This window comes from Myodes glareolus, chromosome 7 (genome assembly GCF_982192425.1).
Source record: "Myodes glareolus chromosome 7, mMyoGla1.1, whole genome shotgun sequence".
In the NCBI taxonomy this organism is placed as follows: Eukaryota; Metazoa; Chordata; class Mammalia; order Rodentia; family Cricetidae; genus Myodes; species Myodes glareolus.
Window position 1 is genome coordinate 69,342,792 of NC_142032.1, and position 27,306 is coordinate 69,370,097.

General features: G+C 45.0%; 2 protein-coding genes across 3 annotated transcripts in view; one reads left to right on the forward strand and one right to left on the reverse strand.

Annotated features, from left to right (window-relative positions):
* Positions 1-21,355, forward strand: part of Insyn2a (inhibitory synaptic factor 2A) — a 55,904-nt gene extending 34,549 nt beyond the window's left edge. The window contains exons 3-4 of the mRNA XM_048455252.3: positions 5,363-5,434; positions 18,580-21,355. Of these exons, the coding sequence (XP_048311209.3) occupies positions 5,363-5,434; positions 18,580-18,763 (256 nt within the window). The 3' untranslated portion in view covers positions 18,764-21,355. The remainder of the gene's footprint in view (positions 1-5,362; positions 5,435-18,579) is intronic.
* Dock1 (dedicator of cytokinesis 1) overlaps positions 1-27,306 on the reverse strand; it is a 502,998-nt gene that overhangs the window by 265,973 nt on the left and 209,719 nt on the right. The window lies entirely within an intron of this gene.

Genomic DNA, 27,306 nt, shown 5'->3' on the forward strand with positions numbered 1-27,306 from the left:
GCTTCCTTCCACCAAGCGTTCCCTGCTCCCTTAACAGATATAGGTATTCCGTCACTCTCTTCCCTGGGCCCATGGGATCTCTGCAGCCCAGGACAGCACCTCAGCATATCTCAGCTGAGACTGGCAGCCATCCTTCTTCCTTTAGCATCCCTGTACGGTGCTATAAAAACCACTGCAGCAGCTCAGCCCTGTACCTCCCTTCCTTTTTTTTCTTTGATAATTCATCTCCAGTAAAAAGAAACACTGGAGAATCCCACACAGGAACCGTTACCAATGCTTTTTCAAAAATGTATGAAAGGGGAATACACTTGTAGAAAAACACGTATTTATATTTATGTATTCAGAGACTTTTACTAACAACAACTGAAGAACTGGAGAAAATGGGTATGAAAGCATCCATAGCTAGGGAGACTGGAGTGCCGAGCTGCCATCAGGGAGCCCTGGCCACTACAAGGAGGCATCCATCTGGTTCTCAGAGCAGTGACACCCAGAGATATGGGCTGTAGTCTGCAAACCACACATGCTGTACTTTTGTAAATGGTATAAAGCCTTGTTGAGAAATAAGGTTTTATATCAAAGCATAAGTGACCCCATAAATGGTCTTCACTGGAAGTGCCCTGTGGAACAAGCTTGTCTAAATTCTATTTTCACAGAACACCAAGTCCTTGTCCAGGTTCCACTAAAGCCACAGTCAGCACACCCATATCAAGCTGGTCAATCATGCCTAGTTACCTGTACCTTGTACACACACACACACACACACACACACACACACACACACACACACACACACACGGTTTTAAACAGCTCTCTCTAAAAGATTGCCCCTTGGCCTGGGTGCTGTCCTTGGTGCTGGATCCTATTTTTCTCAAGTCTAACGTATCTTTTGTTAAATACAGAAACCCCAATCCAACAAACACAAAGACGTCTTCAAAGAGCACTAGCAAAGAGAAAGAAGCTCTGGGTGACGGATTGGAGTTCTGACTTGGAATAGTGTACTAGAGTCAAGTAAAGAGGGTACACAGGGCTGAGGACGTGGATCAGCCACTAAAGTACTTGCCTTGCAAGTATGAGTCACCAGAAGCCATATGAAAAGCTGGGTTTATTGGCATGTTCTTATAATCCTGGTGATCACGAGAGGGGATGTAAAGACAGATCCTGGGAACTCACAGCCTTGTCTGCTTGTTCCAGACAAACCAGAGATTTAGTTCTAAACAAACAGAAGAAAGTGTCTGGGGCTTGACACTCAGAGCTATCTGGAACTACACATGCATGATGCATGCAGGATCCATGTGCATGGTTACCTCTGCAGAGATACACACTCATGAATGGGGATGGGCAATAGACAGACAGGTGGACACAGACAGGGATACACACACACACACACACACACACACACACACACACACACACACACACACACTGGAGAAAATGGTTTGAAACTGCACATCTAAGAGTGCGCCTTGGTCTGGGTGCTGTCCTTGGTGCTGGATCGTATTTCTCAAGCCCAATATCCATGGTTCAGACTAAAAGCTTACAGGTCCCTACAGTGGGACAGGGGAGTGCTATGCTGTCTTTACACGGCACAGACGTGTTTGCCACTGGAGTCCAGAGGGGTCCATCTTGTGAGACCAAGACTTTTCACACTGTATCCTTCTGTTTCCTTGTAGCATTCACTTGTCATTCATGTGTTGTTCAGGACTATAAGAAAACAAAGCCCAACGGTAAGAGTTGGCCAGAGTCATATTAACAGAACAAGCCAATGGGACCAGCTATTGAATCGAGGATGAACTCATAATTTAGTATGAAGCATGGGTACCTCAAAGCAAGTAATGGTGGGGGGCAGTTGTTTTTAGGTCAGTGACACAAGCTCTTACATCCGGGAACTTCTGATTCACCTGAGATCTATGCCTACTGTCTCCTGAAGAAGCTCTTGCTGTAGTGGTCTGAGCTTTGTGCTCTTCTCAGTTACAGTAGTGAGACAGAGAGACAATCCTTCCAAATGCTGGCTTTATGGATGGGGTTCTGAGGGGAGAGGGAGAAACCAGGGATATCATTGGTTGTCACTTGGTGCTCTTGCCCTCTGGTCTATGGCCATACCACCCTAAACGTGCCAATATCATCTCATCTCAGAGGCTAAGTAGGGCCAGACCTGCGTAGTCCTTGAAGGGAGGAACGTATCTGTGTTTGCAGCACAGACCGAGTTCAGATACTGCAGCCCTGTTATTAATGTGACCCTCACATGATCAGTGAAGCCAAATTCTCCAGCTTGGAAGGCCCATGATCAGTTAGTACAGAAGACAACAGACTCCTTAGTCAAAAGTCCTGTATGAAGAACTCTCCTTCATTGGATAAAATTCCAGTTGGGTCATTGATTGACAGTTGCAGCTGGCAGGAGCCCTGGAGTGAGTGAGCCACACAGCACAAGGTCAACATTTTACATTTGATCCCAAGTTCATCCCTCTCTGACTTTTCTGATTCCTCTAAATGACAAACACAGCAAGGGTACTACAGAAACTGCTAGAAACGTTCAGAAGGGGCTCTCCAGGAGAGTTCTGGTAGGTAATGAAGTCTTGAACATAAGTCTCAGACAGGGAAAGCTGATGGAAAATACCCCCCAAGAAAACAGCAATGTGACTGACCAGCCTTAGGAGACCATCCAGTCCTCCCTGTGGGGCGACCACGTGCCTCTTCCTCTGCTGAGCACTTCAAAAGGGCAAGCACTTAGCATCATCCCAATTAGCTTCTGGACAGCCAAACCATGCCTGACTTAGTAGGTACGTGCTAACTGTCTGGGATGGGAATGTGTGCGTTTTATAAGTGATTAGCCCAGTCTGCTCAGGAGAGCTTAGAAAGGACAGTTTCTTGCTAAAGTATTTCACCATCCTGGAGGAGGGTCCTCTTGTGACTCTCTGGTGCCTGAAGCCTTTGTCCTGTCATTTTTCGGATTCACTGACTATCCCAAGCTGCCAATTACATGTAGTGAAAAACACAGGTCCCTGGATAGAGGCAAGGCAGCACAGAACATCAGAAGCCTGGGGTCTAAGAATAATGAGATCCTGGGCCTGGAGTGTGGATGGATTCTGTTCTATAAAATGAGAAGAGAATAATTAATTGGAAGACTCCAGGCACCAATACAAGTGAGATTCTTAAGGCTTGGAGGTGACTGAGCAAAACTGGGGTGTGATACTGAACAGGCCCAGTAGAGGTTATAGTGAGGTCTAGGGCAGGAAGGTTCTAGGAGCCTGAAGTACCCCTATGAGTGCCCCCAGACAGTGGTTAGGGACCACGGCAGCCTTCTTTAAGCAACAAGAACTTGGAAGTGGCTAGCACAAAAGACTACTAGGCGCACTAGCTCGCTATGGCTCATATCCATTAGGGCAGCAGAACTTTGTGGGCAACCCCGCCCACCAGAGTGGCAGCACATCAGCATGACACTGCTAGACAGTCACACCAGGGATGTGGACTCAAGTCCAGCACCTATTTATTGCTTGCTGTATGGTTGCTAAGATCAAGAACAGGCTGAGGGCCAAGCTCATTTGAGTAAACTGAAAAGAGAACGCCCCTGTGCATACCCAGGAGGTCCTTGGCTAGAATGGGACAAGGAGGCAGTGTGTATACAAGGGGCTTGCCCAATTGAGGGACAAGAGCTAAGAGCAAGAACTGCCGAGTATGGGGAAGGACAGAGGGAGGACATGAAGCCCAGGGGGAAATGCCAGATATGGGTGTCCAAAGGAGCCCGGGATAGCAGAGGGACAATACAAACACAGTGATATTGTGATTCTAACTCCTTTTCAGTGAATCCTAGCCAATGTTTGGCAACATTGTGGGGCAGAATGTGATCACTTGATTAACAAATCAGCTACGCCAAACTCAAATAAACGGCACTGAACTCAAAGTCATGCCTGCATTTACCGAGTCCACAGAGACAATGTCAGTATTGAGCAGCCAATGCTTTTGTTAGATGTTTACATAACACAAAATATAAACGAGGAAGCAAATGTTATTTCGGAAGTTCATGATGCATATGCGCACAGTACACACAGCGAAAGATGATACAAACACACACAACTGGTGTTGACACAGCCACTGTACACATGGCTCCCTTGCGGGATAATACTATCCATGCAGATCTGTCCCCAACGTGATGAGAAAGCAATCCAGGTGGAAACATTTCCTCCCACCATCAACCAAACAGATTCAGTCACTCCCGTTGAACCCTGGATGCAAATAATATTTAGAATACAGTATGCCCGCATCTTAGAAGGAGCAGAAAGTTTAGCGAGGGTAGAATAGTGGGGAGGGAACACAGAGCACCACACACAAGGTTCTTGGAGGGTGAATGGTCCGAGATGTCTTCTAGATAGACCTGACATGGTGAAGACAATCTAACCCATTAAAGCAAAGCAAGTTTCAATCCTACGCTACAAAACAATGGACAAGAGTTTGTTATCTTATTATGAGAAACCCCCGACATGCATGTGTGTCACACACATACACACACACACACACACACACACACACACACCTCAGACACCTGCGTGGTCTCTAGAGCGAACTGAAGTCTGCCATGTAATATCCTTATAGAGCCATCACTTAGCAGACGGCACAGCCAGAGAGTGCGTCAGAAGTCTTGACAGGAGGAGAGATGCAGTCACAGGCGCCAGCAGCTGTTTTCTCTACAGACCCACTGAGGGAATATTCTGGGATTTATAGACCAAAAGGCAAAAAGCAAAGAAATTATATGCATATTCACCTATGTTTTAAATCACAATCTTTATGGTTGAAATGAAACCCCTTGGAGACATGCATAATTGAATCGTGTTGTAGATATTATTCTTTGGATTCTATTTCAAGCATTTAACAACATAAAATCCATCCTTGGAAGGCTAGACAGATGGGTTATGGAGGCTAGGGTAGGATTTGAGACAGAGGCCATGCGTGTCAAATCCTGCTCTAGCAGGACAGGAGTTGGTAGGTCACAAAACCAGGCAGTTATCAGTCTTTAAACCCATGGTTTTCTCGGGCAGATATTTTAAAAAATACAATAAACATAAAGCTACTTTGAAACATCCCACTCCTCGTGGTTATAACGCAATCAGATTACACACGTCATCCGGGAGCGTCTGTTCACATTCTAAATTTAATTTCAGTGACATCTTGGCTGTAGACGGGTACTGGCTGGTACCATAAAGGCACAGACAGGAGCACAGTGGTAAACACAGAGGGGTCAGTTCCTATGATCACAAGGACCTCACCGTCGGGAAGGTGTCTGATTTGAGACTTCAGCTCTGTGAGGCCGGCGGCCGGGCCCACCACCCCCAGCCGCTGTTTGTAATGCTCTCCTGTTCTTATCTTGTAGGCTTTCATATCGGACGGGGCAAGACACAGCTAATTGTGACACGTGCAGGAACAGTGCATGTATTATCTATAGGTACGTTAACACTCTCTTCCCACTTTCTTATTCTGACGGACAAATGATGTTTACCCACTAATGTGAGAATCACTGGGACCATGCTGGGAAGATTCCATCAGGCAGGAAAAAAAAGTAAAGATCCTTCTCTGGCCATAGTTCTAAGCTATGTCTAAACAGTCATCCTTCTACCAAACCCCAACCCCCACTGCCCAGGTATATAATCCCAGGTTGAAGAAGAGTATGAACGTGTTTGTCTTGCAAATGCACCATCGCAGTCTTGGGAGCCAGTATCATTTTGATGGCTTGCTCCCTGGGAATCTATAGCCTGGAGCAGAAAACTGTGCTTCAGTGAAACAGTAAAATATATGCCCATAGATGGTATGGATCAGAGGCCGGAATCCGCACTGTATAGCGTAGGAATACATGGTAGGTCCTCTCTGCTCACATCATATGGACAGGTATTCTCAAGGAACTCACAAGGTCTGTGGTTCACTCCTCCCCTGGGGCAGGATCCCCTCCCAGGAAACTACAAAAGCTTGTCATGTGTTTTGTTTTTATATAAACTTTGTAATGATTGGCATCCACGAGAAAAGATCAGAAACCGTCAGCAGGCAAAAATTACATCTAGGTTCTTGACAGTAATAAGATTTTAAGGCATTGTCAAAACTTGCTAAAATTGCTCTTTCCACCCCCCCCTCATTGTGTGTGTGTGTGTGTGTGTGTGTGTGTAATTTTTACTAACCGTGGCCACAGTGATAGGTGTTAGCTTTGGTCCGTTTGTATACTTGAAGAATGAAGTCAGGGGCCGAGAGGGCTCCCGTGTTTTGGCTGGTGTGAACTGGGCTGCAGTGCTAAGTGCAGACAACTCTGAGATAACACTGAGCTCCTTTCTACCGGGTGTATGCCCATGAGTAATGGCGTAGCCCTTATGGTGGCAGTTCTGGTTTGCTGAGGTTTTCCATAGTGGTCGTGGTGGCACGCATTCCCAACAACAGCATCCTCCTTTTCTCACATCCGGTTCAACAACTAACAGTAGTGTTGTTTTTATAAATTGAGGCAGTGTCTCCTTGTGGCTTTGGTTTACATTTCTGGATGGTTAGTAAGCATCTTTTCCTATACCTAATGCTATCTGTATATCTTTCTTAAAAAAATAATTTTAGTAAGCTGTAAAATTATCACAAAAAAAGCCCAGTAGTAACTAAGTAGTTTTATATGTCTAAAACTACAGACAGGATTCTCCTTGTTCCCTTATAAAAAAAAATAAAATAAAACAACAGTGGACAAAATGTCACCACCAATACCTGAAGAGATCAGACCTGGACAGAGTAGGAAGGCTTCAGGTCACTTAGTCTCACACTCGTCAGCTCCTGTGCTGAGGTGCTGCATATGATATGCATATGATATGACCATGATAACCCAGACTGAGCATCCCAGATACGGTCCCGGTTCTTTAAAAGCAGAGCTGGATCACATGGAAATATTGTCAGGGTGCTAGCAGAAGAAACTATAGCTAGGTGTAGGCACTGAGGTTCTAACTCTCACAGGATGATGGGCAGAATCTGAGGGATTCAATGGTCAGGGGTGGGCATTCATGACTGGCACCTGATGGGTAGGAAGAAGCCAGGGGTGCTATTGGTATCCTGCAACGCATAGGAAAGCCCATGATAGTAGAGACACTGGGGCCAAGGCATCAGTAGAGCTGGGTTTGAGAAGGCCCACCATGCTGAAGCCATCCTGCACCAGGGTTTTTTAAGAGATCTAAGTAAAGGGCTAAGGAATGGGCAACAGACAAAGATCCAGGAAACTCCCAGTAACCCTGGCCAGGGTGTGAAGCTCTCAATTGTTCTTGGCCGCCATCAATGTAGAGGTAAAAAGAATCGAGCACCATGCAGAGGTTTTTCTATCTAGAACTCCATGTTTCAATTCCAGAGGAATTACCTTTCAGATGGGCAATGCCCGGTGGGAACTTTGTAACCACCTTTCAGATGCGCATGCCTGGTGGGATCTTGGCACTAGGTCCAAACTGTGGATAAGGACTTTAAATCAACAGTGAATGGCTTTAACCAGAACATTCCATTTTAACTGATGACATTAATAAGACGAAGGCCTGAGAGTGTGCATCAGGCAGTCCCTCCCTGGGGGTCAGCCCACTTGCAGCACCAGAGTTCATCCAGCCTTCCACTGTGACTAGCTGGAAGTGGCAGAGACTTCCAGAGAAGCTTCATGGGATGAGCATGTTCAGCCTAAAACTACTTAACATTTTGTGGGTGATTGAAAAGAGAATTTATTAGGACACTGTCCAATGTAACTGAAATAATTTAAATAAATTTAGCTCTAAATCCAGGGGTGACTTACATAAAAAGTGATATTAAAAGTGATTTAATGAGTCAGAGAAGGATAAGAATTTGTCTTTCGGGGGAATTAGCCTAGAGTGGATACCACGTTGAATTGGCTCAACCAGCATTCTGCATGAATCCATACACATTAGCCAAAGGTCATCCAAAAGAGCAGTGGGTGTTCAGGCACCAGAAGGATGTACCAGAACCTCAGGAAGACTCATGAAGTACAAAGGCCGAGGCTCGCTGATCCCTCTGGTTCACCTGCATAAACCAGCGGGTGCCCATCAGCCCCCAGAGGCCTGTTCATTGACAATGAGATTTGGTGGTATGCATTTTCATAAGCAGGATACAGAAGAGGTTTTTCCTGCCTTGCAGAGGCTCCATCAGACCCTGAACAAATGCAGAAGCATAAGAATAGGATGGGGAAGGAGGAGGAGTACAGCTTTGTCTCTCCCTTCCATTCCATTCAGAGCAAGAAAACAAACAAACAACAAACTGCAACACCAAACATGTTGCAAACAGAAGATACTCTGGCTTAGTAAGCAAGTTCTGGAACAGTATGCATTTTAACAGTCCAGTTGGAGTTCCCACAATCCCTTAAGTCCCTGTTTCATTGAATCTTGTAACTAGTGTTCAATAAAGCATCACTGTTTCTATGAACACACAAACTCATCTTACCCCCCCCCCCCATTTCTCTGTCATTCTTTATACAGTTTGGTCTAGAGCCAGGATGTCACTATGTAGCCCTGGCTGTCCTGAAACTCATGGTATAGACCAGACTGACTTCACACTAACAGGGAGCCAGCCACTTTTGCCTCTGTCTCCTAAGTGCAGGGATTAAAGGTGTGTGCCACTACACCCAGCTCCTGCCATTCTTTACTAGAGATCAAACACAACAGTTTCTCCCACAGTGTCTGAAATGACACAAAGGTTGCTTGAGGCTCATGAGAACAAAGGCTAAAGACAAGAAAAATGTAGCCTTGTTCATGACCTGAGAACCCATTGTCTTGGGAGAAGCCACAGCAACTCTTATCTGTGTGGCATAAGTATGCCATTTCAATTTCAACGATAAATACTGCAATCTTTCACTTATAGAATTTAAGGTGTTGGCTGTCTTTTGCAGCGAGGCCTGAGTATTTCCTCCAAATGTAGATGATCTTCTAGGAGTCATGGCTGCTTCCCTGCCTTGAAAATAATGTCATGCCATGTGACAGAACCAGACCTCAGAGAGGCCTGGCTGTACACTGGAGCCGCCCTATCCTTTCTGTGCATTTCACTTGATATCACCCTCTTCCCCAAAGACAAGAATAATTTACTGGTATCTATAATATTCACATCACATCATTTCAATTATAAATACAAAGGGCAGAAACAAGTCCAGGAACAAATTCAGCATATTTCTTGGCAAGCAGATAGTTGGAGAACACTGAAGAGTTTGGGGGAGAGAGGGAGGGAGGGAGGGAAGGAGGAAGGGGGAGAGGGGGAGGGGAGAGGGAGGGAGAGGGAGAGGGAGAGGGAGAGGGAGAGGGAGAGGGAGAAAAGCCTGTCAACTCAATAGCAATAGCCTTGGGTAGGTGTCAGCAACATCATACAAGGAAAGCCAATCATGGTTAATGGGGCACAACAGTTAAGGGTACCATCTGAATACAAAAAAAACTAGTACATCATGGGAGACAGAAACTGACTGTCTCTATGACAACAATCTGACCAAAAGGGGAAAGCTTAGCTCAAGGTCAGGTCCTTGTGGTTTGTCCAAAGCCTGGTTTTAGCACAGAGGAGAAGAGACTGCATTCCTGAGTCGAGCACCTATGGACCTGCACTTTAATATTTCAGCCACTGCCTGCTAGAGGAATGTCTGGGATTGAGGAAGGCTAAAGCAGATTCCAAACTGGGAGATTTTTAAAATGCCACATGGCCATGGTTATCTTAGGAGCTAAAGTACACGAGGGGCCATGAAAGCTGCCAATGTCCCAAAATTGCAATTTGTCATACCTGCTTGTTGGCAGACAGCCCTACAGGACAATGAACTTGACCCCATCTGTCTCGCATTTAAACACTGGAAACCCAGCTGGCTTCTCCACAGAGCAGAACAAATCCTGTGCATCTAGTAGGGGGTTGGCTCAGGGAGGCAAGCAAGGTGTATTCAAGACCAGGCTGCCTGCTTTGTGATGGAGAGGGACATGGTCTTGTATGTATGCCTTTGTCATGGGTGGCAGGACGTATCTCGCTATAAAGTCAGAGAATGCCACAGAAATATACATGATGGGAAAATTACCAAACGGACAAAACGTCTTGAAAGCTTCAGGGGAAAGTAGACCAAGTAAAGGTTGGAAGCTTTAGCCTTAGCCTGGAAGTCAGAGCCAGTCTCCCACATCTGGGAGCCCTGGGTTCAGGGCTCAGTTCCCTTTCTGGTAGGTTGGTAGCCATCCACCTTTAAGCCCTGCAGAATTACAAAGAATCCTTTCCATCTGTGAAATCCAAGAAGCTGACTATTTACAAACACAAAGCAACAGAAAGGCCTGGGGACTCAGACTGGGCATATGCACGGAGTGAGTACATGGACAGTTATAAAGCAGCCCCCCCCCATACCCTGTCCCTCTATTGGCAGCTGGGTGTGCACATCTAGCCCATAACTGATGTGGTGTTCACTGCTCACCAGCTCATTGAAATGCTAAGCACCCAGAAGGTTCTATCTCCTGCAACTGGAAAATTGAGATGGTTGACATAATCACATTCTCCCCTAAGATGACACCCCTTTGATTGTGATCTGGACCAACTGAGATATTCAAATGAAGAAGAGGTTCTGCAGGAAAGAAGATTAAAAGAGATTCGAGTTGGACTTTCCTTTAAGTAAAACTTTTCTGCCTAATCATTCCTACTTCCTGTCAAAATATGCTTTAATTAGTTTAGAAATGTTTTAAGGATAAATGCTGAAATCTCTTGCATCCAGCCTATCTGGGTAACCCCATTGCCAGACTGCTCTGATGTCACCAGTGATTCACCTTGTGTTCAGATTTGGTTTCAAAGGGAACAATGAAAGAGACCATTAGCAAATCCGCCCCTTCCCTCTTTTACTGAACTGGTTAATTCATAAAATAACAACACAGGGGAAGGGGGTGAATTCTAATGTGTGTGCTTTAATGAAAATAACAGTGAGGTAGACTTGATTCAAAGACTGTGGGGGATAGTACCAAGATGTAAAAGATAATAATAATGTTGACTCAGATTAATTAAAGAGAATTGTTTCCAGGGAGGAAGTTCTTCTTGAGCAGGATCAGAACAGACTTCTGGAAGATGCTACCCACTCCTGCTTCATTTCTTTAGTATCAAGGCTACCATAAAAGTGGCCTCAGGTGACATCAGTAATCACTCACTAGGGCAGTGAGTGGGCAGGGTACTACCAGGAAGGAAGGGAAAGCCCTGAGCTACCTGGACTTGTTTTAGTGCCAGAAAAAGGCTTGTGAGCTGTCCTGTGGGATGTCACACTTCCATCATCTGACACAGAGCAGATACGGAGGAGACAGGATACCATGGAGGGATGCCAGGCAACTAGGAGTCAGGGTGCAATGGTGGCTTGGCTGTGTTCTCTAGAGCTCCCTCTGCTGGAGAGTTAGGGACTGGCAGGTCCCAGAGCATCTCTAAAGATGGGCATAACTGAGGGCTTTCCAGTACATGCCTCTCAAGTAGGAAGTATCTTGAGTGTATATGTCCCTTGCCCAAAATGATAGTCAGATTTTAGGAAAGAGGAGGGAAACACCCTCACATGGTTACATAGGGTAAAGAATACACAGAGACCTGACTTCATTTTCTTACATCATCTCTACTAATTTACCACACATTGAGCACACAAAATACATGATTGCAAGGAAATCCAGATAAACAAGAGGACCACTCTTCAGAGATAGCCAGTGTCGTGCAGAAAGGAGCTGGTCAGGATGAGGGAGCAGAACAGCAACAAGGCTAATGAAGTCTCATTGTGGAGAGGTAATTGCATTTGTATGCAGAAGCAGTGCCAATCTGAGGCCATCCAGAGCCACTTGGAGCAGCAGTCTCTGCAGCCTGTGTCATCCGACGATTATCTCGTAGTGGAAATACCCTGTCCAATGTCGCTTCAATTATTCCACTTGTGCATGTTAAGTTCCTGAGCAGGATGAGCCGAGGTGGGAAAAATCCACCTTCCGTCTAACATACATTGCTGTGTTATCACTCACACGTTTCAAGTGGGAATGGGGGGAGGGGACAGTGACAGAATGGACTCCATGAACAATATCTTACGCGATGTTATCCGAGTATAACAAAAATATTTTTTAATAAAATAAATTAAGTCAGGAGGGGAAAAAAAAGATAGCTTTGACAGGCCTCAAAATTCTCCTTGAAAATTCCCAAAGCTAATAATCCAACGTCTTTCAGTATTCTCTTAGAACCTAAAAATACACTATCTCTTTTCCCCCAGTATGTAAGGATTTTTAAAAGCTCCAGCAACACCTTGCAGACACTGTGAAACTAACAATGGCACTCAGAATGAAACCGCTCATATCCCCAGGTTTGTTTGTAAAGCAATGGCTTAAATTTTACTTGGGGCAGAAGAACCCACAGCAGCCACCGCCCTCACCTTTGGTTAAACCAGTAAGGAAAGTTAAGGAGCTTTATGCTGAAGTCGAAATCAACATCAAGGAAGGAGGGGGTTTGTCAGTTACATTAGGAAATGAATACACTGCTGTTTTTTAGGTGAATTGTATTCCCCAGGGCCTAAATACAGGATTCAGGCTTGTCCTAATTCCTGAGTTGGTTTGCAAAAAATCCTCTAAGTAGATTTCAGTGATTATTATTTTTTTTCTTTAGGGTACAGTGGTTCCTAGGCCCAACGGGCAGCCTGTTCCTTTGGCCAGGCATCTGAAAAGAGCATCCTAGAAAACATATGGGACCATCCCCAAGACTCCAGAGGCCATAAACAACCAAACATTGCCAACACCATTATGTATACTACGATTGCTCTACCCTGGACTTCTTGTGGGTTGTAGCCTTTACTCCAAAAGAGCAGAGTTCTGGGCAGGGGCTCAGAGGCAGTTTGCTTTGAGGCAGGCTGCTTTATCGACTCCTAGTGGTGTGTCCAGGAGGCAGTCTATCTGAACAGAGGAGTGTCCATCTTCAAAATGATAAAAGCAAGCACGGATCAGACTATGATTATAACCAAATCCAAGTAACTAGGGGCACACTGCAGTGGATTTTAGAAAGGATGAAAGTCCTACAGTCTCTGAGTTCCTCTGCAGTTACACCCCAAAGAACGAAAACCGTCACTGAAAACAGAATGGTAATGTGTGCCTGGCTATCGTCAGGGTCTGTGGCGTGGCCATCTGGAAAGATAGTGCTCATGGTCACCAATCATGTGAGGGAAGACAGATGACTGGACTTTGGAAAGATGTGATGTTGGACAAACTAGACGGAAGTGTCACTTAGATGTCCTATGGCAAAATGTTTCCTCTACTGCCTGGAGAGGTGGTCGAGGACGTGGATCAACAGGACCAGAGAGAAAGGCTTATCTTTCCATTAGCACACAAGGGGCATGATCTGGGAAGGTCCCTACCCATCAGTTTCTTCTGGACAACGCTGGTGTTAGCCCATGGGGCTGATGTCGTGATGTCCATACAGCAGTCGCCCTCACTGCCACTTGGTGCTGTACTCAGAAATTTTACTGATCCTCTCCAAAGTCACAGGATAAGAGCTCCCTCATACTCCCAGGGTATTGGCTTCTGGAGACTGCCCTTTCAGTGGGAGACTCTTCATCACCGCTTCCCAGCCAAGGGAATTCAGGTCCCCAAGATGAGATGATTTATCCACAGTGTCAGAGAAAGATGTGGAGAGTCACAGGTAGCACTAGGGACTTTGTGATCTAACTCAAAGAGAATTAAAAACAGAGGCTGAGGATCTGAGGCTCACTGAGCCACAGGGCATCGGCAGGCAGGAGAAATTAAAAACGTGGGGCCTTCTACTTCGAAAAACAAGCAAGTGCTTGGGGGCCACCCTCACCTGCCTTTAACCCTTCCCTGTGTAGAGCGAGAAGCGGAGAGAGGTTTCACCTGAGGCATTCATTTGAGCTGAGGAAGAGACCTCCGTTGGCAGAACCTAAGTTCTGCGGGAGCTTCAAATGAGGAGGAGGAAGTAGAGAAGCACCAGGACCCTGTACTGCAACATCCCATGAAATGGCTAGAGAAGCATTAGGAAGAAATGTAGGATTGTACCCAGGAAGAAAACCGCGCTTGAGTATGGGCTGAGAGAGCAGCCTGAGACTTAGGCAAAGTTTTACTTCTGTAGAAATATATAGACTATGCAGGAGAGGTGCTCGGTTGATAAAGTGCAAGCCGAGGGGCCTGAGCCCAGCCTCAGAACACACATAAAAAAACACAGGCATCCTGCAGATACTCTAAATCCCAGAACTGGCAAGATAGAGACAGGCAGATTCTTCGAGCTCACGGGCCAACCAACCTAGCTTTAGTTGGCAAGTTGCAGGCCACCAGTGAGAGACTGCCACAGACAGATTGATCTTAGGCCTGTATGTTATATGTATATATGTATGCATGTGTGTACATATACATACACACATGTACAGGAACTTATGTACCTACATTAATACTTGCACACATACGTAAGAAATATACAGAAAAATTATTTTATTTTATTTTTTTTTTAAGATTTATTTATTTATTATGTACACAGTGTTCAGCCTCCATGCCTGCAGGCCAGAAGAGGGCACCAGATCTCATTACAGATGGTTGTGAGCCACCATGTGGTTGCTGGGAATTGAACTCTTGACCTCCGGAAGAGCAGTCAGTGCTCTTAACCTCTAAGCCATCTCTCCAGCCCCAGAAAAATTATTTTATAAACTCATAATTAAGACTAAGAATATTTAAGGGAAAAGAATTAACCAGAGAAATGAAATGTCTTTGCATTCTTTAATCTTGGACCACCAGGAGCCACAGAGAAGTGTGGTCAAGGCGCTGCAACAATAGCAGACACAGGAATTCTGCCCACTGGGAATTCTAATTGGAGGCATTGTTTTGGATGTCTGGAAAGAGAACAGAAGTGCAGACAAGAAAAGGAAAGCTTCAGAGGGGATCAACAACATGCCCTGGCCAACAGCTATAAACATGGGGCCCATGAATCTTTCTCTTACATTCAGTACAAGGTATATCCTGTTACCTGATGCCAAAGCCCACTATCCAGAAAACCCTGGCCAGGTCCCAGTACCTATGCAAACACAGAATTCTCCACACTCAATGCCATGCAAAGAAGGAACTCAAAGATGAAAGATGAGGATTTGTAATCAGGTTGCAGAAGTTGTGTGTAGCTGGGTGGGGTGGGGTGGGGTGGGGTGGGGTAACAGAGTGTGGCATTCCATGCTGTGAGCCAGAGAAAGCACCCAAGTTGGATAAACAAATGGCCACAAGGAAGGAGGGAATGAACAGATGATGGCACTGCCATATGCCTACCCATAGGTCTCCCTATACTCTGTGTGGCCAACTGACTGTCCTCAGAGAGGGAGGACTGGAGACAGACCTCTGCAGTATCCAGAGCCTCTGCTCTTAGCCAACGCCATTTGGCCATTAAGATCAAAGAAACCTTTGCTCTAAGTCAGCCAGAGATAACCAGATTCTTAGCCTTGCAATCCCACCCTATGTAGTCAGCCATCTACTTCAGATCCCAGATAACCCAGTGTCTACTCTGACAACAAGAAACTGCTAGCAGACAGCAGGGGGAAAACATGTTTTTGTAACTTAACAGTCAGGGTTTGCCCATCCGGAATGTGGGTGGCTGATACCCACAGGTCACCCCCAGGCAGACACACTGCACCCTGGACAATGCAGAGCAAGCCATGAGGAGAGGCAGGGCTTGTGGTCACTGTGTCACGGACCCCCACTGTCAGGCTTGGTGGCTCTCTCCTATCAAGCCTGCTTCGAGGCTGCAGCGTATTGGATGAGCACAAACAGGATTCTGCTCAACAGATAAAGTCGAGTCATTTCGTTAACAAGAACTCAGATTAGATTACTCTGTGATTACATGGTTCCACGGTGTGATAAATTGGTTAATGACAGGATTCCCAGTGTAGTCGCTTAATGGGAATTCAATAATTACAGGTGCCCAGGATTGTATGTTAGCCCAGAAGACGCCAGCCACATGCATTGTTCTAATCACTAAAAGGCTACCTGAGACAGTTGCGATGGTCGTGACGTGGAGGACGTGTTTCGGGATTAGTTTAGCTAAATGTCACATCTCACAAACTCCTGAAAGGCTCTTGTGGCCCAAATGTCCAGGCTAAGAATTCTCTAGTTCTTTTCTTTTTCGGCACCAGACCCAACTGTAAAGCCTGCAGTTGACACGTAATAGTGAGAACACAGTCATATTTGAACTATGCACGATAGTTAAGAGATCTTGGGTGTTTGAGAATGTACTCTTTCTAGAATTCGGTAAGACAGGCAATTATCTTTCCTGGAACTAAAGTAAATGGAAGCTCACTGATGATGAGAGAATTAACTCACCCCTGCTCCCCAGGCACCAAGACAGGATCTCCTACTTTCTCAGGTACCACAGTCCAGACAAGCTAGAATGTCACAGGTTCCGAGAATCCTAAGGTTTGTCCTTGGCACAGCTGTCCCTAGGAGGGGCCTTGTCTCTACTAGCACATCAAGACGCAACATTTGACACAATGGACTTCAGTTCTACTTCCTAGAACAAGGAAGATTTGAACTGAGTCCTGAAAGTTGTCCTCCAACATGTGTGCATACAGGGACACAGACAGACAGACAGACAGACAGACAGACAGACACACACACACACACACACACACACACACCCCACCTAAAAAATAAATGGAGAGAATAAGGCTTCTGGTGGAAAATAGCCATAAACATCCCTTGACATTAAAAAAAAAAACCCTCAGTGATATTACAACCTTTGACAATATGAAAAATGGTGTATGGGATTTAAAAACCATAAACTGGTATATTCAATAGGTCTTGAACTTATTTTTAAAACTCCAGATAATACGGCTTTGCTGGTTTGTGTTCCTGAAATGTCAGAATTTGGCTGGGATTAATGGCTCTAAATGGAAAGGATTCCGTGTTTATAGATGGTGTATGTGTCCCCAGGCTAGAGGAAGAATGCTATGAACATTCGCTGAAATCTACTGACATTTATTCTGACATCTGGACAACAGGACAGGGTAGAAGACTCCACAGCCCAAGTCCAAACCACATGATCTAAACAACACGGGATAGGAAGAAAAAACCCTCAGTGCCTCATCATCAGAGAAAACCACATGGGCCAGGGCATCCCTTCGGAGTGGATTCTAGCAGACCATCCCTGCTTACCAAAGATGTCAGGGACAGCTCCAGCACTCTGGCAGACTTCCTCACAGAGGCACCCTAAGTGGCAACCGATATTCTGAAGCACATCTTCAATCTTATCTTCCTAACACACACACATCCTGGCACACACCCCTGCTCCCACAGAGTAATTACAATCTTGTATTGTTTTGACCAAACACGATCTCTGCTGCTTCCTGGAAAGCTGTGCTTGGTAACAGCAAGGACCTTTCAGCAGTGCTGAAGAGATAACCACAGGACTCCTCCCCACACTCTCCTCCTAGCGGTTGTCCTTAAGAATGTTTGAGACTAGTAAGGAAACTAGTAATTTGCAAGTAGGCAGGGCCACAGTCATTGGATTCATGGTGCTTCCAGTCCACTGGCTTCCCTGACCAGTGGTGGCTGCACAGGAAGACACAGCTTGATGCGTTATGTGCCCTGCGTGTGCATGCATCGTGACTACTGCTTGACTGAGATGCAAATTCTTTGTGTAAGGTGCATGTATGGACATGTTCTGTGCATGCATGTGGAGGTCAGAAGTGGAGTCACACATCTACCTCTACTGCTCTCCATTCTATTTCAGTGTCATTTTTGACAACGGAAGACTTCTGAATAATGTATTTTTTATCATACACACCCACCCACCCTACCCTGTCTCCTCCCAGATCCACTTCACAACAGAACTTTGTGTCCTTTATTTTTTTCTTCCCCTACTGATCGAGACCAGTTTGCGCCACCTAAGTACTCTTGGATGTATGGCCTTCTTCCCGAGGCTCAGGGGCCACTGAGGGAGAGGAGACAGAAAGAGTCCAAGAGCAAGAGGTAGTAGATGAATACAAGGAAACAGTGTCCTCGGTACACAACAGGGTAGCTGCACCTAGGAAGTCACAGCCATTGAGACAACATGTACAAGCCCTAGCTTTAGCCACATAAAACCCCAGCATGGACCAGAGAGAGGGGTACAAAGCTCCTAGCTGAGGAGCTACAGGCAAATGGTAGCTGCTGGGAGAGTAGTCTCTGGTGAACCTCCGTCTTATTTTTAGATGTGGGGCTTCTCTCCAAACCTGGAGCTCACTGATTGCTAAGCTGGCTGGCCAGTCTCTGGCCCCAGCACTGCATACCGGGCTCTGAGTGAGCATTCAGGGTTGATCACACCTTCGTGCTTACAGGATGAGCCCTTTATTGGCTGAGCCATCTCCCTAGTCTCATGATAAGACTGTGGAACAACTGTGTCCCTTAGATCTTTAAAGGCTTGCCTGTGTGAAAGTGTGTTCTTTTCCAAAGAACATGAGTGAATTTGGAGGAGATCATAGTGCTCAATAGAAGAACAAAAAGATATTGGCAACAGTTTATTATTAAACAGTGAAGATATATTATAAACAGACTGTGATGAACATAACCCTGATGGGGGCGGGGAGCCAGATCTCTAGGGTCGCACACTAAACTCTGTGTTCTGTCTTTCTAGCGTGGAGCTGGATTTTAAGCAACAAGAAGACAAACTCCAGCCTGTGCTGAGAAAACTGCACCCAGTCGAGGAAACTCAGGTCATCCCTTCGCCTTACACTCAGGAGACTTCCTCCTCCACACCCAAGCAAAAATCCAAAACGGAGTCCAAAAAGCACGGAAGGTGGAAACTCTGGTTTCTTTAAGACTCGTGGGCTCGGGAGTCCCCAGACCGTCTTTCAAACCCACTGGAATTTAAGTCAGTCCTTTTCCAAACTGGATAGGACCAAGGGAACTGCGGTGCCAATGTGTGCTCCCTGCTTCTCGCCCTTCGTACCAAAAAGGCCTTCGCACCAACAGATAATGTGCAGCAAAGGGAGTGACTATCACCCCTTGCCAGCTGTCCGTTGCAGATCACTGGTGTGGGGTGTAAAGTCTGAAATAAAACTTACGTAATCAAAGATAAGGAAAAACTCTAACCCCTGGCAGCCCCCTCCCATCCATGAACAAGTATTGAGTTATCAGTGTTTCACGCAGCAGGCTGTCCATCTGTAGACAGTGGAACTTTTCATTGTTTTTGGCCTTTTATTCTTATGACTTTTTTTTTACATGAGAAGACAAAGCAAGCCTTCTGTTAGCAAAGGACTTCATTTTTACCTTTCATTTTGCAAATAAGCAGGGGGCGGGTGCAGTTTTCAGCACATTAAATTCCGGAGAAAGCACAATTTTTTTCAAGTGGTCGGAGACCATGAATAATCTCGAAAATGTGACTCTATGTATACCTGCCTTTGTGTGCTGTAGCGCTACGCCAAGTGACCACATCTCAGTGTCACATTGACGCCACAGATTTAGCACCCTCTTCATCTCCAGATGGACGACATGTTTACTGCTCATTTTCCAAATGGCCAGCAGCCAGGAACCACCCCTACCCCCACCCCACGTCAGGTTATGCCTTCAATCATTGCAAGCTGACAGGGTCAGAGCTAATGGACACTAAGCTGTCTTAGGTCTTGTTTTTAATCTTTGGGTACCCAAAGGCCAAATGATGAATCTGGCGAGCATTTGAAAAGAGACAGAGATACACAATGGATAATATAGTTACCTATAAATCACCGGTGCCTGGGCTGCGGCAGAAAGTGTTTTTGTGGCTCAGTCCCCAGAGACACTCTTCATCCCTGCGTACAGCCAGGTGTTGTCTACAGTTCTTTATGCCCTGTCTCTACTGTGCAAGATCTGACCATCTCAGAGAGAAACAGTGTTTCCCTTAGCTGCTACCAACGGCCAAATTTACCATCGCCTCCATTTAAGCTATCAGTAAATTGTATTAAATGGCATACTTAGGGGAAAGCTGTGAATCAGATGTTTTTAGGGATTTTTTTTTAAATCCGCCATCACACACAAGAGTTCTCTCTTGATTACACATGACAACGTGAACCTCCACTCCTTTCTTTTACACTCATGTCTTTGGACCTTTCCAGGTCTCTTTTTTATAGAAAACAAAATCCTCTTGTGAGTTAATGACGTCTCTCAGTGTTCTGCTTCTCATGTAGGAAGTAGGGGGGGCGGGGTCTTCTTTTGCCTTTTATTTATTTTTCTTTTTTTTGTATAACTTAAAACTTTGAATAGTTGTGAGCATATGAGAAAAACCTAGTCTTCAGTGTCCGTCCAGGGCTTTCAGCAGGAACTGCATGCTGATGGCAGCCTCGCGGATCTGGTGGCAAACCCAGAGCGGCTTGGTTTGGGGAGAAGGTCATGGCCTGCTTTGGATGGGCAGGAGGTAAGACTCACCATGCTTTTCCTCTGGACTCAACAATTTCATTTAGTTCTGACATTTGAGTTATACAAGGATCTAGAGATCAGCAATCAGATCTGGTCTTTAAAAGAGAAAACTAAAAGAATATTTTGTATGACTGCTCTCAGGGGATTACTTAAACCACACTACAGAGGTATGCTTAGTTTAAAATGCGTGCACACACACACACACACACACCCCACGTGTGGGAATACATACACACACACACAAACACAAACACATGCCTTTCACAAAGTACACTGCAAAATTTCAAATCTGCTTAATTCAAAATGCACACACAGACCATATCACACACGCAGGTGCAGGTGCACGTGCACACATGGGCATGCACACAAGCACATGCCTTTAAGGAAGTACGCTATGGGAATTCAAATCCACAGAAGAGCAGTAAACAAATGAGCCGGAGGAGAGCCCTGACCACGCTGATCCTGTACCTTGAAGGAAGTGCAATTGTCTCATGCATACTGAACCTTTAAACATGTCTTTCACGTTTTTATACTGTTTTTAACTGACATTATGAAAATGCTGGCAACCAGTTTTCTCATGTGTTTGACGAATTCCATGTTCTCAGTAAGTGGAAGAAAGGGTTTAGCAACTTTCTGTCCTGTGCTGCACATCTGTCTAAATGCAAATACGTGTGACTACCTGTGATGTCACTGTTTCGAGTCAAATAAAAAAATTAAATATTTTAGAGCCAGAAATGAAACGCTGAAGATAAACTAATTCCTCCTTGAAAGAAAAAGCATCTCTGCCAAACAGGAAACAAAATGCATTTTCAAGCTCATTTCATAGCCAATCACAATATGCCAACGACAGAGGCCGACCCTTCTCCTGGAAAGATTGAAGTCAAAATTCATACAAAACCAAGTGAAAAGTTCAGTATTCCCTTCTATGTAGATGTACACATGGCATTACGTATAGAGAGTAAATTATTATACTTGTCATTAAATATTTATTAATTTTTAAATAAAAAAGGCAAAGGTAATGTTTTGTGTGGCTACTCAACTCATTTCACAGCCTCTATACTTTGGGAAAACTCAAGAAAATAATACTGGGCAGATATTTGACCTAGAAGGCACTCAGTTGGGGTTTGGAAAGATGAGAGCGTCATGTGCCCTGGCTGCTCCCTATATACCTAACCCTGACCAGAGAGACAATTCTAGCATGCTTACCCAGCACCATGGCATGGGTTTAGCCACCAGGAAAATAAGGTAAAATTTTAAGGCATGCAGTGTTGACAAGGGTTCTGTCCCACCAGGTCCCACAGCCGTTTAGTCCCAAATAAACACACAGAGGTCTACATTAATCATAAATTGGTTGGCCTAGTAGCTCAGGCTTCTTATAAGTTAACTCTTACATCTTAACCCATAATTCTTTTCTGTGTTAGCCATGTGGCTTGGTACCTTTGTCAGCTTTGACAACTGCAGACTGAATCTTTGCTCTTCCCAGAATTCTACTGTTCTTGTCGCCCCGCTTGTAATTCCTGCCTGGCTACTGGCCAATCAGCATTTTATTAAACAAGTACAAGAAACAAATCTTTACAGGGTAAAACCATTGTCCCACAGCAATGCAGGGTACATACATGCTCATGGTATCATTTGCCTAACTTGTGTCTATTTTTTAAAGAGCCTCCAAGACAACTAAATTCACCCAGTGCTGCCACCTTCCACGGCCTAGAGTTTGTGGGTGGCTTCTCATTAGAGTAGAGGTTCTCAACCTATGGGTTGAGGCCTGTTTGGCAAATCTCTATCTCAAAAAAATACTTATATTATGATTCATAGCAGTAGCAAAGTTACAGTTAGGAAGTAGCAACACAATGACTTTATGGGTGGGGGTGAGCACAACATGAGGAACTGTATTAAAGGGTAACAGCATTAGGAAGTTGAGAGCCATTGCTCTAGAGCATTTATCAAGTAGGTCCCTGGTCCAAGAGGGGTGACAAGCTCTTTTTTTCTCTCTCCTCTGAGTGGGAAACCATCACTCCAGCATGGATTTAAAACCTAAGTCCAGACCATTGTCACTAGGTATGAGAGGTGGCCTGCATCCTCTGTGGGAGAAGATGGCACATCTACAGATATAGTCCACTGCGGATGTGGGTATGACACCTCACTGTCCCCACATTTGCCTTGGGGAAATGAAGGAGATGAAGGCAAATTCTATGGGCAGAAGGAAGAGAGGGGCCCAATGCATCAGTACATACAGATGGGAAGAATATTCAGGAAAACTCTAGAATCGGTCCTTAGCCACATGCTAGGTAGGGTCACCTTAGAGTAGCTCTTATATAAACACCAAAATACCCATTCTACGAGACCATCAGAGTTTGAATGGGAGGGATCCAATGTCCAGAAAAGCCATGCTCTCTGAGCGTCTGTGCATCCCTCAAGATTGTTAGTCTCCACTGCATAGCTGAGTGTGGCAGACAAGGGGCAAGGATATCATAGCAATTGTTCTTGATCAGCTGAAAGAACCCCCAAACACAGGCAGACAAAAGGAGGCAGGCGCCTAACAAGATCAATTTCCTTGTGGACCATGACAGGCATGTCACATCCCACAGAGACCACCATTTGTTGAGAGAGAAGAGATGCCATCAGATAAAAGAGTTTGCCATGTTGCCTTTTATAGAAGCGGGCCAGAATTAGAATCAGCCAAGGGCCATGAACTTCCACCACATCATCTGGTAGCAGCATGGTCAGTGGATAACCACCCTACACACTGGCAGGCTGATGTTATAGGACTGTTTTTACCTGGCTCAGTTACCACCAGTAGAGGCAGTTTCATGGTGCAATGTTAGCAAAGACCATAACAACAGCTTCCCTTGCCCACATTGTTCATCTCTTAAAAATGACCTTTCATGCCTTTGAGCTCAGATAAGTGTGGAGCCAATTCATTTATTGGAAGAAAACACCTATACAATACAAAAATCAAAAATATCACTAAGCCTTGTGAATTAACAAACTAATCAAGCCGTAATGGGTGGGATGCATTATGGCAGGTCACAGGTCATGTGAAAGCTACTCATTAGCTTCTAAATACCTTATAATTAATATAAAGTACCTTTACAATCTGGTATGAACATGTTGTGGAAACTCCTTCAGCCAATAGTCTTTTAGATACCAGCCCACTTTGGGCATGGTCTCATGCACTATAAATGCAGACAAAAAAAGTATGTGTGGCTCTCTTTGCTCCTGGATTTGGTTCTAGTTCCCAGTGCACTCAGAGGACTGTGGATCGCTACCCTTACTATGAGTTTATCCCCAAATTAATAAATCTTTGTTACACTCCATTCCGGGCTATTGTGGAACTCTTCAAATTTTACCCAGGCAATGACATGATTCTTATTTCCTCTGCTATAAACCCACTGTTAGTGAGCAAGGAAAAAAAAAAGCCAGGACACATCAACATAAAAAGCAAGAAAAATCACACACTGCCAAGACCAAATATAAATGAACTTATAAAGTTATCGCTCACACATATACATACACAAGGGTGAATTTCTGAAGGCCACCAATATAGTTGGACAGCTGGTATGATGGCTGTATTCAAAAGTCAAGCTCCCTCCATTTGAAACATCTATAATGCACTCTGTAAATAAGGGCTTTGGAAAGCACATTCATACTTTAACTCCAAGGAAATACACATCTCAACACCAGAGCTCATGCGGAAGGGATATAATATGTTGGTGATAAAATTGTTTTGAGTCTGAGTGAAAGAGTCCTCTTCCCTGGGGTAACAGTTACAATCAACACCTTGCTTTCCAAATGCAGGGCCTTATGAATGATCTGGGATATTAAGGAACTCCCCACCAAGGCTGCCACTGCCCCTATCAAACACTGTCCATACAGCTGTAGCCAAATAGTGTCCATTGCTGAGTCCAGTGAGGTAGAGGCTCCCAAAGTCATTGTCAGTGAATAATCCAAAAAAGACTCCCCACCCCTAAGCCCTCTTCTGTGAACTTCCCAGGGGACCCTTCCATTAGGAGAGGTCACATCTTTGCCTAAAAGAGTTGGTAATTGTCCATCTTCTGGTGTGTATCCAGGCCAAAGAAATCTCTTTAACCATCGTCCTCACTCAATTACATTTTTTAAAGGACTCATTACCAGAATATAATCCAGTCACTTGAAAGAAGCAACCGCTAATGCAGCAGGAGTAGGAACATCCCTACCTATTAATCATTGTTCTCTGGCCATGGCTCATCCCATGGAAGATGCATGTGTATAGCTCCAGGTCACAGCAAATGGCTGATCCGGTCACCTGTCTACAACTACAAGGTCCCTGCATAGTATCACACATGCTGGGTAGGAACACAAGCATGCTGGAGCCTCGACTGGCTTCCAAAAGGAAGAGAAAAATAAAATGTAAAGTCGAACCTAACGCAGAGCTGAGTAATTCACTCAAGAGCCTCTGATGGTGACTTGAACCCCTGCCACCTGTTTCGTGTGGCTGTGGTTACAGATGTGTAAGGTCAAGGGCAAGTCCATGCTCATACACACTTTCTTAACATTCAAGGGCTCATCTTAAAGAACTTCTAAGTGGAAGAGAGATGGAAAAGATCCTTTAATTCAATGCTAACGTTACAGCATAGCCTGGTCTCGGCATTTACATGCTCTCCAATCTACTGTTGCCAAGTGAAGGGGCTTCGTTTAAATTTTCTTAGGTAATTCACTGATTTATCTGAATTATGACCTTTGGGATCAAGAAACATTTTCCTGTGTATGAAGAGCATTCCCGTGGACACTTTTCAAATGCAGTGAACTTAAACAAATGCCACATGACAGAGTGCAAAGCGGAGTTTATATTAAAACATTGCAGATGTGGCTAAAAGTGGCTATACACTGACTATGCAGCTTGTCCACTTCTGTGTGAGGGCGCCTACTCCTAACCAGGCACAGACTGAATACCTAATAAATACTCACCCCTGGGAAAACGCAGACCCATTTCCAGCACTAACTTTGACAATGTCACAGAATAAGTCTTTTAATGAAATGCGTCTACTCAGAAGTTTTTTATTTTAATAACGTCGATCTTTAAAAAAATATCCATTTTGAGCCATCACTTATAACTTTCCAGCTGATTCACAGTTATACAATTTCCAGTATAGTTATGCAAAGTGAGTAACCCAAGATGATGGAAATCTTTGGGGCACAATGGGATGGTACAGCTCACCTACAACAAATCTGTAAACCATTTTCTGCTCTGTTTTCACCCTAGAGGACCCACTGATGAAGCTTTTGTCCCCCTTGTCAGGGATGCTTTTGTGACGCTCCTCCAGTAATCTAAATTCACAGAGCAACAGGGTTGCATTAAGTTAATGCATGCATCCCCAGCTGGTGCGGACAGCGATACCAAGGTGACACACGCAACGGGGGGAGTTCTGCAGTCCCACTACTCTGCAAGCAGCAGAGAGGGGACTCGAGGATGGCAGACAACTGACAGATACTTCTCAACAATTCAAATCTTAAATGGCCAACATCCTTCTTGATATATCTTGACACTGTCGTTGCTTATTAAATAATTACAGCTCATTCATGTTTCTTTTTGGATTTCCTCCATGACAGCTTGGCTTCACAGAACAAATATCAAAGGAGTCTTTGAATCTCTTTTATCTGAGATGTTCAGAATGGAGAGAAGTTGACTTAAGACCTCAATCCCTCTTTGACTTCTGGTGACCTCTGTGAAGGTCAGGGATACAGTAGATGGTCCTGGCTGTGGCACTCCCTGATAATGCCTTGCACCCCTGATACCCACTCTCTGTGGATGTGGCTACAGATGGGTAGAGTCTCACAGAGGTCCTTACTGAATAGCCACTTTAAGAACAATTGAGAGTTCATCTCAAGGAATTGTTAAGTGGTTCTTAGAACACAAGAGCTATGCCAAGCTTGGACACTAACCCATCATGAAACTCAGCACCTGAATTCAACCTGCAGAAGACTGGATAGGATAGAAAAGGGCTTATTTCCCTTGGCAGCTGCCTACATGACTAGTAGAAAGCAGAGGGGAGCTTTCACTACTCTTGATATCTGCTGAAGTGGGCCACAGCCATCAGCACTTCACCTTGGTCTCCCAGCAGAGACAAGCTGTAACTAGAATCAAGAACCACATATATACTGGTCCAATATACACTAGTGGTTTAGGCAATGGGAGTCGGGTGGGGTCAGCCATAAACAAGACTCTTCCCGAACACTAGTGAATGCCCAGCTCGAGTAGTTAATAACAACTTGCTATGGTCACTCGGACTCAACGAGGAGACCATTCCCAAGACTCTTGGACCCCATACTGAGAGCTGTGTTCACTGTACTCTTGCTGTTGTTGAGCTTCGTGTGCTCATACCATCGTTCTCATCCGACGGAAGCTGGGTGACCTTCTACAAGCCTACTCTCTGCCATCCTTTCCTAGGTTTAACTGCTGCTCAGGGACTATGAGCCAAAAGACTACAAGTCACAGGGATACAGCTCAGTTAGTGTCCAACTAGTCAGAGGGAGAAAGGGATATGTATTCCCCAGCCTTTGTTCCTTTAACCAGGCAGTCCTGTCTCCCTAACCAAAGACAAAACTGCCCAACTCCCAAACAGAACACCGTCCCTCCATCTTAGACAGCGGCAAGGCTAGTTTATCAGAAACCTTGTATTCACATCACCTGTCAGGAGGACCACAGCCAGATGCTGAAGCCTCAACAGCATCTGAAAGCCTTCCATCCCATCTACTCTAGGACGGGCCAAAGCGGAAAGAACATCATGATGCTTGCTTCCGCTTCAAGCCACACTTCATCCTCCCTGGAGCCCCTTCCCCAGTTTCCATGTAAGCAGATACAAAGTATACTAGAGCCTGGCTGGAGGGGAGCCCCAGGCACACTGGAGTCTACCCCTAATCTTGTTTATGGGGTTCAGATCTACTGAATGGTAACATACAGAGATGTTTCTAGTTCCTGAAAAAGTCAAAA